The following is a 12,604-nucleotide window of genomic DNA, read 5'->3' on the forward strand; positions in this document are numbered from 1 at the left end:
AGGCAGGTAAGAATCAATGTAACTCACTCCCCCAAACTCAGATTCTTCACAGGACTTGGCAGGTCAATGGAAGAAGGCCCAAGGTCGCTTTTCCCACCACAGGCGTCAGTCCTTGATTCGAAATGTTAGCAGGTTTGCGCAGATCTCTGGTTGGTGTCTTTGGCTGGTGCAAGGATTCTCAGTGGCAAAATGCAGCAACAACTGATGCAGGTCCCCTCTGAAGACTGTAATCGAATCAGGTAAGCTGTTTCGGATGGCCGTCACCGTAACACGGCTACGCAAAGGGATTCACTTATTGCGGTCAGGCTTTCTCCTCTTATCTTAGGTACCCTTCATGCTAGGACTCTGAAATTAAGCTGAGGTAAGTAATGTAGGAGAAGCTGAGGATCCCCTAAGATCCAGGCCTCAACGCAGAATCCCTGACCGAGATGTCATCGCTTTGCAGCATCTGGGAGCGGAGGAGTGACAATAGCCCCACTAGTTCCTCTGCTGCTTCCTCCTGTGGTCGCTGGGGGACCTGTCTGGCCACCCCATACCATGGTCCCTGAACCCCTTGAAGCCACTGAAGGAGAGGGGGTTTGAATTCGAACCTGCCCTGGGTCTGAAGAAAGGACTTTTGCCCCAGCTTTGTCAAGCTCGCCCAGGACAGCATTCTACATTGAGGTCTTCTATTTTGTTAGCTAGTCATCAGTGGATGAATGAAACCGCTCTGTCCCTTCGTAAGGAAGGTCTAGAATCCTCTCCTGAACATTAGTGGAGAATTGTGTGGCATGTATCCACGAAGTCATCCTCATCTCGACTCCCTGGCAGAGGCCTCTGCTGGCCGTGTCTATGTGGGAGACCGAGGACTACAAAAGATCGTGCGCAACCACATGTTCCATTGATGGCCAGCTTCTGGTTCGCCGTGGCTATAAGGGCGTCAGCGTTAGCCTGTCGGAGGTGAAGTCCGACGTTGAGGTAATACCTCCTGCCGAAAGACTTGAGGGCCTTGTCCTCCTTGGACAAACAGCTGAAGGCAGCCCCAGCCAGAGGGCAAAGAGGAGGGCTTTAAATTCAAAGATGCCGCTGCCATGACTGAAGAGTGGTTGAAGGTGGGACGCCACAAGGACTTGTTGCCCATCCAATAGCTGAAATCGGCTGCCCAGTTTTTTGTTTATTTGGGCGTTGGGCTGAGGCTTCTCCCAGACCTCCTTAGCCAAAGAAAGGACGTCTTTCTGAAGGGGGATGCCCGGGCGACCCGTGGCCTACTCCAGATGGGGGACCACCAAAAATTCAGCAAGGCCTTGAAGGAGGTCATAAAATGCTTTCACAGATTCAGAAGGCTCTTCCTCCTGCATGTCGTCCCCCCATCCCCCTTTTGCCAGAATGAGTCGAGTCCGGATCATGCATGCAAGGAGTCGGAGGGGGGCCCCCCCCGGTCCACTCCCAAAGGTGGATGAGCATCGATAGGTGACCGAGGAGGGGTTTGCATTGGTGGCACCAGCCCTGAAGAACCCCTGGCCAGAGAGTGAATGGGCTGCGGGTACCAGAACCCCCCCCAGCTGGACGCAGGACATTTCAGGGGAGGGGGCCTTGGAGGCATGACCTGCGGGACTACTTGCTTGCTGAGGTCTTTGAGGATCCACGACATCTGAGTGGAGCGGAGATGGAGGTGCTCAAAAAAGCGATCCTCACAGACCACAGGGTTACGAGAGGGTGCACACCCTGCTGCCGCACTGGGCCTTCTGTCCTGGTCATAGCACAGAGAAACCTGGGAGGGGTATCCGAACGGCTGGGAGGCACAGATGGACCCCTGCTGGAGCCCGACTGCGCTCCCTGAAGGAATAGGACTGAATCCACTGTGTGCTGCCCAATCTGAAGGTGTTAGGCCCTTCCGAGGCCTGAGATCTGAATCTAAGATGGGCCCCGGCCATGCATGCTCTGCCACGTGCTTGTCCGCCATCTAGGGGCTTTCCGCCACTCCCTGGGTGGGAGGGCGCAATAGCCCCGAACCATGTACCGCGTCAGACATTGTCAAGGACTGTGCCCCGAACCAGACGCAGAAGCACTTACTTCCGAGATGGCTCCGGTAGACCCTAGGCCCTCAGCAAGTGGGCTAATAATAGGATCGTCCCACTGCGACACGGCATCAGATGGCTCTGGTAGGCTGTGAGACCTCAGTTGAAGAGCTGGTAGTCGTACAGCACAGCACCACAGGCTGCCATCTGTAATCGGTGCTGGAAGGTCCCTTGCACCGCAGAGCCGAAGAATAAGAGCTGGTGTGCCACTTTGCGGGTTTGCTCAGAAGAGCCCCTGGGAGCCAACGGCCATGGATTTGCCATTAGTACCAGAGTCAAAAGGTACCCTTACCACCCGGAGGTCCCAGGAAGGAGTATTTGTGCTGGCCAGCTTTGGTGAATGGAGGACATACCTTCTGACGTGAGGTCCTGGCGACAAAGTCCTTTAGATGACCGGGTGGTGAAGAATGGAAGTTCTCTCTCTAGAGGGAATGGTGTTTCTTCAAGGATCACTGACCCAGAGAGCTGCAAGTCGCGCATGCGTCCCAGTGGTTGTCGGGCCTCAGGCACTCAAGGCAGAGCGCATGGGGTTCCGAGGCCAGGAACGAACGATCGCAGATTGCCTATCTTGTAAAGCCTCCTGCAGCCGACATGCGCTGGGGGTGACAAGGCATCGAATGTAGGTAGAAATAAGATAATAAAAGAGGGAGCATGCAGAACGCATGTTGGGGGACATCCCTCAAGGATGGAAGAAAGGGGACGGCACGTAGGAATATTGAAAGTACGCATATCCACTGGCTTGGATATGTGGACAATATTGTCATTCTTGACTGCACAGCAATAGGGCTGCAAACATCATTAAGGGCCTGGCAGAATTTTCAAGCACTCATTATCTGCAGATGAATCCGATTAAAACAAAAATTATATGTTGCGGCAAGGGCAGAGAATCAGATAAAAATACATGGATGATTATGGAGACAAATTAGACGTTACCTATCTGGGTCTCTATCGCCAATGATTGCAATTACCGATCACTGAGAAACTATGGGACAGCCAAGGTAAAAAATAGATTCCAATGTATTAAGTCATTCATACAAAAAGCTGTTGGCTCATCAACATAGGGCACATTATAAAATTATGCAATACTTGCTTTATTCCAAGTATATTATATGGCATGGAAATGTATCTGATTATTAGCTGGCTCAAGATTAATGAAGGCAATTTGTGGCGTAGCACAATTGGTCTACAAAGAGTAGTTCAATTGAGGCTATCCAATTGGAGCTTGGAATGACATAATTTCTGACCCTATATAAGATCAAGCGAAGCTTGCTACTAATTAAAATGTTGACTAATCTGGAACATCCATAGACTATTTTTGTCAATTACGTCAAGGCTAAAAAATGTCAGGATACATGGCTAATGCAGGACTTGATTAATCCCTGCATTGCCTTTCATGCTGAAATGGATTGAAAGGAAGGCTTGATGATGAATTATTGAAAGGCAAAGAAGGAGATCATAGATAAAGCGTATATATGGGACCGGATCGAAAACAAACCTATCTAAAGTTAAAAACTGAGAATATTCCTTGCAACAATTTCCTCATCTTGAGCTGTCTAATTATCTCATTTGTACGGTAGAAAGGCAGGTGCAAAGAGTTATCCTCCCATTGCGCTTAATTTGTTGCCATTGTTGTTGATTACGGGTGCCTAGAGTAACATACCTAAACGGAATAGAAGATGCAGACAACGTAATAATACATAAGAGTATACCTGCCCCATATGGAATAAGTTACTTACCTGTAACTTCGGTTCTCCAGCATTGGTATCTCATAGGTTCACAAGCTGCGAGTATTCCCTGTCAGACTGGGAATCCTCAGTAACGGAGCAGTTTAACCTACTGAAAACTTTCAGTCACTTTTGTGCTACATCATAGCCATTTTGGGTTCTACTGCTCACAGCCAATAGGAACACTTCCCTTACTCCTCTCCCCTGTCCGCCATCTTCAGATTTGGCAGCACACGTAAGTGGCAGTAAGAGCCAAAAGACGAGCCAGGCAGGGTAGGTGGGAGGGTTGCATGTGAATCTATGAAAGATATCAATGATGGAGAACCGCAGTTACAGGTAAGTAACTTATTCCTCTCCAGCATTGGATCTTTCATAGATTCACATGCTGTGAATAGATTAGAAAGCAGTATTACACCACCACCCATTGGCAGAGGCAAGCTCCCAGCATACCACTGGAGACTTACCCACCTCCGCAAAAGGTTTCTGCAGAACCGACTGCCCGACTCTAGACTCTTCTGCAGAATGTCTGTCGACACAGTAGAACCAGGTGAACGTATGCACCAATCTCTAGGTGGCTGCATGGCAGATGTCAGGCAGCAGAATTCCGGAGGAGAAAGCAGTGGTTGCAGCTACTGTTCTGGTAGAGTGAGCTCGGGGCCTGCCGGTAAACTATCTGCCGGCTTGCGGATGGCAGAATCAGATGCAGGCAGCAATCCATCTTACAATGGAGGGCTTTGAGAGAGCCTTCCCAGGCCTAGAAGGCCCAAATGAAAAACAGCTGATCCGCTGTACGGAAGGACCTAGTACGCGCCACATAGTACATGAGGGCGCGCACCACATCCAGCGTGTGCCGTGTTCGCTCCGTTGGAGATGTTGGTGTGCCAAAGAATACAGGCAGAACAATCTGCTAAGTTTGATGGAAGGCGGAGGCCACCTTTGGCACGAATGTTGGGTTGGTACATAGGACATTCTTGTCCTTGTGAAACGTCCAATAGGACACTTTTACGGAAAACTCCTGGATCTTCTCCACTTGCCTGGCCGAAGTTACGGCCACCAATAACACAGTATTCCAGGAAAGATGCTTAATAGATGCTTGGAGCACAGCTCAAACAGTGGTTTCCTGATTTTTGCGAGTAGCATATTGAGCTCCCATGCTAGAGATTGGCGACGGACAGGGGGAAAGACGGGAAGAGCCCATGCAAAAACTCCTTCACCAGCTGGTGAGACCACAGGGATGACGCCCCTGCTGTGCGGTTGTACCTGGATATCCCCGCTAGTTGCACCTTAATGGAAGAATGTGTTGAACCAGACTAAGTCACGGACAGCAGATCTGGCAACAGATCTTCCGGTAAGAGGACGCAGTCGTTCGTTTGTGCACCATACTTGAAAACGTTTCCACTTGCTCTTGTAGCTTTTCAAGGTGGACGGAGCCGGAGCCCTAGCCCCAGCCAGGATTGCCTGGCAAACTTGCAGAAGGGACAGAGCCCCGGATTCTAGGGACACAGGAGCCAGGCTGTCGGATTGAGAAAGGCTGGGTTATGGTGCAGTACCGCTCACGGATTCCTGGACAGGAGCGACTGGTGTGGGCACAGCTTGATCGGTGTAGCTGACAAGAGAGCAAGGAGGTTGTCTCGGCCACACCGGGGCCTATAATATCAGTTTGCACAAACAGTTTGAAGGTGTGCAGGACTTGAGGCACCAGAGGAAGCGGGGGCATGGAAACGCAAAGGCGTACCCCAAGCACTCCTGATAGGGGAAGCGGCTGGCAAAGGTCTTGCAGTGACTGCTGTCTTGAGCGGCAAAGAGGTCGATCTCCCGGGGTGGGGGGTTTGAAACAACAAGTGAAGCTGGTCGCTGTGCAGTTCCCACTTGTGGCAAGAGCGTATCTCGCTGCTGAGGGAGTCCGCCAGAGTGTTCAGAATTCCGGGTAGATGAAGGGGAATGAGAGCATGGCCTGCTGTAAAGCCCAATGCCACAGGGCTTGGGCCTCCTTGAAAAGCTGTGGGGACCTTGTTCCTCCTTGCTTGCGGATGTAAAACATCAACGTTGTGTTGTCATCATACAATTGTACCACCTTTCCCCTCAGGAGGGGAAGAAAAGGCTTCAGGGCCCAAAATATAGTTCGTACCTCCAGCAGGTTGATGTGCTAGCTCTTTTCCCCCTCTGACCAAAGGCCACTGGTGTGATGGTCCTGCCTGTGGGTCCCGCAGCCCTCCAGTGAAGCATCTGTTGTGACGGTTGTCTGATGGTCCGGCAACCTGAAGGGGTACCCTGCACCAGATGTTCCCTCACTGACCATCAGCGAAGGCTCTGTTTGAAAACCAGTGTTCGAGCAATGCACTCGTCCAATGACCCTGAGGCTTCGATCCAGCGGGCATCCAGGAATTCCTGCACGAGTCTGTGTAACCGACAGTTGGTGATCAACAGGATGTGTGATGACAACAACCATCCCCAGCAGGGATTTGTAGTTGTGAACTGGCGTTACCCGGGTGCAGTTGAGACAGCGCATCTTGTGTAGAAGAACTGCCACCCTTTCGTCTGAAGGTCTGGCGGTGTAGGTTTGGGTGTCGAGCCTTGCTCCGAGATAGAGTGCCTGTTGAGATGGAACCGACTGATAGAGAAACGCAGTTGCTGTAGACACTATATGGTGGTAGCGTTGTTGGTTTCTGTCAGCGGATGAGGGGTCAGGGGGGTTCTTACTAACCAGTCCAGATACGGGTAGATGTGAACGCCCCTCCGCCGCAGGTGAGCCACCACTGGCGCAAGGCATTTGGTGAACACCCGCAGAGCAGATTGCAAGCCAAATGGAAGGGCCTTGAACTGATAATGTACTCATGCCACCATGAAGCATAGGTAGTGCTGGTGTGAGAGGCGAATAGGGATGTCAAAGTAGGCGTCCAAGGTCTAGGGATGCCAAGAAAACTCCTTGCTGTAGCTGGCACTACACCTGCTGTAGCATGACCATGCGGAACATTTAGGAACTTGTTGAGCACCTTCAGATCTAATATGGGCCTCCAACCCCCCTCTGGCTTGTTGTGCAGAGACTTTTTCCTTAGCAGGAGGAAGAGGGAGTATACTCCTGTGCCCAGCTCGTACTTGGGAACCTTTTCCACTGCGCCCTTCTGCTACAGAGATCCCACTTCTTGAAGCAAGACTTGTCGCAACTTCTCTGGTTTCTGTTAGGGAGGAATGTCCGGTGGCTAGTCCATGAACTCCAGCGAGTTGCCCTGCCGGAGCAGGGATAGCACTCAGTCGGTCGTGATGTGTGTCCAGTCTTCAAACCTAGACAGTCGCCCTCCCACTGTGGTGCTGAAGTGGGAGGACTTGCCCTTGGGCTGGTCATGCTTGTTTGCCAGAATGGCCTTAGACTGGGAGGAGCCACAGCGTCACTTCAAACCCCTTTAGGACTGGGATCTTTTCCTGTACTTGTCCCCTGATAAGTATGGAGTTTTGTAGGAGGAGGACTGGTACGCGGTGTGGTTATCCTGGGAAATCCTGCCATAGCACCCTTTTCCTCCAGGAAAGGACTGGCGCCTCTGCTGTAGTGTGCCCTAGGGGCCGAGTGGTTTCCGCATCCGTCTTTATGGACTGTAAGGCCTCATCCACCTTCTTTCCAAAAAGGGCAGGTCCGTCAAAGGGCATATCCACAACCCAACACTGGGCATCGGGCCGTAAATCTGTGGCCCTGAGCCAACCCTGCCTACATAGGACCGATCCATTCATTAGCTGGCGAAAGTCAGTGTCTTCAATGTCCCCGAGACCGTAATGGCATGGTCCGACGCCAACTCGCCTTCATGGAAGATTTCCAAGGCCTCTTACTTTTTTTCATCTGGTAGGAACTCTAGCAAGGGGCCCAACTTGTAGCACAGCTTGCAAGCATAACGTGAGAGTATGGCCATTGCATTAGCTGCCTTGATAGTCATGGCTGCGGTGGTAAGGATCTTTTAATCAAGGTGTCAAGGCATTTGCCTTCTTTGTCTGGGGGAACAGAGCAGGATGCCGATGGGTTAGCTGACCTTTTTATGGCAGCCCCTAAAACAACAGTCTGGTGTGGGTTGGGTGCGGAGGCAGCACTCTGAGGGTCTGTATTTTTTGATAAACTGGTCTTTTATTAGCCGGGGCAGCGGGATGCGACAAGGTGATGAGGCCATCCTCCCAGATGTCTTCCAACAGCGGGACAGACTTGACAGATTCACTGCGCTGGTACAGCACACTCTCCTTTTGCTGGTCCTCTGGCACAAGGCCGAACATTGTGCCGCCCGGGTCATGAGCGAATAGAAGGCCCTACTTCATCAGTGGGTGAGTCTCTGAGTGCAACGTCATCGGGTTACCCCATCAGCTGTGATGAAATCATGGAATTCATCCATTTGGGTTGTGTGTGTGGCGACCCAGTCGTTGGGATCTGTGTCTGTTCCAGTATCTGAGGTACTGACTGGTGCTTACCCTTTCTGGGGGGACAAGGGATGTTACCAATTTCCTTGGAAGGGCCGGGGTCTCTTAGCGAGGTCGCCCGATAGCCAGAGGATAGCACAGGGGCAACACGCTGGTCTTGGAAGCAAGACCGTGCAGAGCAACAGAGGTTTGAATCCCGGATCCGCGCTAGGAAACCAAGCTCAGGTATGCTATTGGGTGCGTTATAAAAAAAACAATAAAATAAATTCAGTAACTGGGGCTGGAGCAGGTAGCCATTGTTGCAAGGTCTCCACCAGAGTGGTCAGAGTAGATAAAATGTCTAGTGACATATCACTTTGTGGAGGCAGCAATGGCTCTGGTAGATCGATGGCTTGAGCTGAATGTAGAGGGGTTAAATGTGATAGCCTGATCAGGCTTGCCTTAACCCGCGGTGAACTTCTGGGAGGCAATATCCTGCATGCTGGCGACGACAAAGTCCTCCTCCCCTGCTTTCTCCACATCTGATAGGGATATACTTGGCACCACAATACCTTGGCACCACAATACCATCCGGCAGCAATGCCGCCCCAAGTTTTGGGAATGATGCACGTTGACGCTCCGTCAATGTAAATTAACAAGTGGACCCCTTGTTCACTGTTCTTAGAGAGGCACAGTTCCACCCTACTGAGGTTCAACTAGACCGAAACACGTGTCTGGGGTTGCTGGTGGTACTCTTGTTCAAAGGGGAATTGACAAGCATTTCGGTGCTGGACTGCCCCAATGCAGGACAAAGACTGATATGTTTGGAATATTCCTCCTCTGTGAAAGATAGTGAGCTAAAGAATCTGGGTAAGGCTCTCGCAACCAGGATTAATGTCTGGCAGAGAGAATCCCAGGACCCCCCCTTGTTTTTTTGTTCCGTCAATGCAGACACTGTGCTGATGTGGGCGTCTGAGACGCCTGTGACAATGACAGCGGCAATAATAGTATAGGAAGAACTACTTTTGCCCATAGACTAGGTCGTCGATGAGTATCACAGCCGTGGACGTAGATTCCGTCATTGAGACCCTTGTGGTTGTGGCCATTGATGTTTTTGTCGACGCGGTAGTCGTTGACAGCTCTGTTGACGGTCGTGGCAATATAGTTGTGGCCGTAGAGGGCTTTGTTGGCAGTGTGCCGTCGGAGGGAGTCGATGGCCTTGGAGTAGATGACCTGAAGGGAGGCTTGGTAGTCAATGATGCCGGCCTCGTCGCTGATGACCCTGTTTGACATGAAAGGCGAAGAGTGGCCACCAGACATCGACGTGGACTTAGAAGACGCTGCCTCCCTGGGATGATAGAAAAGGCTTTGGCTCTCTTCTGTCGACATCCTTTGGCCAGTGACCTTTGGTAAAGACCAGTCCTTGTGTGAGGATCAGGGCATCGTCGCTGGGGGTGTCTTTATGCCTCTTCCTGCTGGTGGCCTGGAGTTCATGCAACCTAGACCCCTTACTGGAGGTGGTTCGCTGGGATGTCCTGCCCCTAATGAGGCACGACTCTGTACTGAAGCATAGTTGGAGGCACAGTCGGCGTCCTCGAGCCACGTGATGAGACGGTGATGATCCCTCTGTGTCTTGTTGGAGAACGACTGGCATATTTCGCAGTCCTGGATGACATGGTGTGGATAAAGTGCACAGCGGGTGCAGGCCTTGAACAGGCTTTTCCTCGTAGATTACACCATGAGGTAGGCCCAAATGCCAAAGCTTTGTCAAAGATTACTGGCAGTGGGAACGGTCCACAGAGGTAGCCCTGTCGCCGTCAAAGCCGGTCATCGAGTTCATGTCAATAAATAAATATATTTTTAATAGAAAAGTTGTTAAATTACAATTTAATTCATAGAAAAGTTGAAGAGATGATTTTGGAGGACTCCTTACCTGCGGTAACAAACCTGAAGATGCCAACAGGGGGGGAGCTAATGGAGGTGTTCCTATTGGCTGTGAGCAGTATGACACAAAATGACTATGATAGAGCACAAAAGTGACTGAAAGTTTTCCGTTCCAGTTTAAAGTGCTCTATATTACTCAGAATTCCCAGCCTGACAGGGAATATTCACAGCATGTGAATCTATGAAAGATCCAAATCTGAAGAATATCTCGATATTATTATGATTTCTATAGGAAGCATGGCAATGAAATTAACATCCTTGATTCTGATGAGGCATGATACTATATCATTTCTGGCAGATCTATCATCTACAAAAAAACGATCTATGAATTTTGGAAGGTTATATAAGTTATTATCAGTAGAACAAATTGTTTAAAGTATTCTTTTAAATAAACCAATGGAATTGTATACCAATAGGTAATGTTCTTTGGCTTTTAAGTGTACTATTAGCACCACAATGATAGTAATTAATTGTTGATATTCATAGTTTGTAATTTCAGTGTAGAAGGCTGAATTGCTCTTAGCCATATAACATCTAATACATTACAAAAATATATGCAATGAGGGGTCTCATTATGCAGCTTTATTTTGACCTGAATTGCGCATTCGTTCATACCTTAATCAAAATAAAGATACATTTTGGGCTCAAAAAGGAAAGGCACATTTACATCAAATGTGGTTAAAAAAGAAAATGCAAGCATTTAACACAGAATTCAGGGACGTGCTTTTATTGCCTCCCTCCATCAGGAAGCCTATAGCCTAGTTTTTCTAAAAAGAGACATGAAAAAGCACACGCAGGCCTCATACCGAATGGAATGTATAGGTTAAACTTTCCAATTTAATTGTAGAGATGTATTCAATACCTACCAGCGATTCATTTTTCAGCATTGCTTGAAGCCAGCGGAAGTCGGCGCTTTTAAAGAGAACAGCAACAAACAACCCGTTGTGGTGATACTCGTGCTCCGAAACAGGTGCACCCTCTGGATACGTCATCCTTATGGTCGTTTTGTTGCCAACATCTTTCTCAAACCCTTTCACTGGTGCATTGTTCAATCTAAGACACAGACATACTGATGTTTGTAGTCAAACACAACCATGGGCAACAAGATTCAATTTACAAAGTACATTCACGTTTGTAGAGTTAAACTAATTGACATATTACAGCACCAATGGTCAAACAAGCTCTCTGATTTGGAGTTTCAAAGTGAGCAACAATGTTTTTTTAGAAAAAAAGACGCAGAAGATCCTGGGAGCATGATCCTGAAGGTGTATCTAGTGAGAGTAATTCTGAATACTTATATCAGTGTCTCTAAAGATCCGGTAGGGTCACCCAACAAAACAACCTCGGAGAGACACTAAAGAATGAAGAAATCTGATGATGAAACAAAATTTAAGATCGACGGAAAGACGACTTTGAATGAAGCATAACCACTGTCATTGCTCTGGGCAGCCCTTCCTTACCTTCGCCAAACGAAGCCTGTCACACTATTACACTGTTTCAGTTGGGTGGTCTCTTTTGGGGAGGGTACATGACTGATTTGCATATGGATATTCCCCTTTGTAATAGCACGTCAGCCTGAAAAAAGGGTTGCTGAGGGTGATGCCAGTGGTTATGAAGCATTCAATACTCTCCATCCTGCAATGGACCAAACCTGGTTTGCATTATATATATATGATGCATTACTCACCGTAATCGTATGTCTGATGCTTGTATCTGCTTAGATTCACATGCTGTGCATAGGCCGACATCTAGTGGAAGCTGCGGAGTATTACAGTTTGTTTTTCGAAACTCGAAAATGAGCATCGACACAGGGCGTGCCAGTAATACTATCCCTAGTGTGACGTCCCCTGTACCCATGATCCCTCACGCATGTAGGATCCTCAGATTGTATTTTTTCTGACATGAGGTAGCATAAGGAGTAGCGTGAGTACAGATAATCCAAGCAGATAGATAGATGGTAAACTACAAGCAACCATGCGCCTTCTCTCAGAGGGGAGGAAGGGTGGGTCGCATGTGAATCTAAGCAGATACAAGCATCAGAAATACAATTACGGTGAGTAATGTATCCCTTTCTGAGGCTTGTGGAATCTGCTTAGATCACATGCTGTGCATAGATTAGCGAGCAGTACCTGAAGAAGGAGGTGGGATGTGAGAAGGGTCATGAGCAAATAGGTGTCTTAGAACCGCTTGTCCCACTTGTGTATCTGTCTTGAAATGAGTGTCAATGCAGTAATGCTGAGTAAAAGTGTGAATAGAGCTCCAAGTAGCTGCTTTGCAAATGGTGTCAAGGGGTACATTTGTAATGAAAGCCAGCGTGGCCCCAATGCCTCTTGTAGAGTGGGCGCTTGGTGTGAAAGGCAGAGTCTTTTCAGCGAGTGAGTAACACAGCTGGATACAGTTAATAATCCACTTTGAGATGGCACTGTTATAGACGCGATACCCCTATCTGCTTGTAGCTACGGAGACAAACAGCTGATCTGTTTTCCTTAGCGGTCTGGTTTTATTTAC

The 12,604-nt window shown here is 49.0% G+C and overlaps 1 protein-coding gene across 2 annotated transcripts in view; it reads right to left on the bottom strand.

Moving 5' to 3' along the window:
- Positions 1–12,604, bottom strand: part of ST3GAL5 (ST3 beta-galactoside alpha-2,3-sialyltransferase 5) — a 559,457-nt gene that overhangs the window by 78,093 nt on the left and 468,760 nt on the right. For both annotated transcript variants that reach the window (XM_069632172.1, XM_069632171.1), the window contains one exon: positions 10,963–11,149. In XM_069632172.1, coding sequence (XP_069488273.1) covers positions 10,963–11,149 — 187 coding nt within the window. The remainder of the gene's footprint in view (positions 1–10,962; positions 11,150–12,604) is intronic.

Source organism: Ambystoma mexicanum, chromosome 6q, assembly GCF_040938575.1.
Source record: "Ambystoma mexicanum isolate Mex_15411 chromosome 6q, UKY_AmexF1_1, whole genome shotgun sequence".
Taxonomy (NCBI): Eukaryota; Metazoa; Chordata; class Amphibia; order Caudata; family Ambystomatidae; genus Ambystoma; species Ambystoma mexicanum.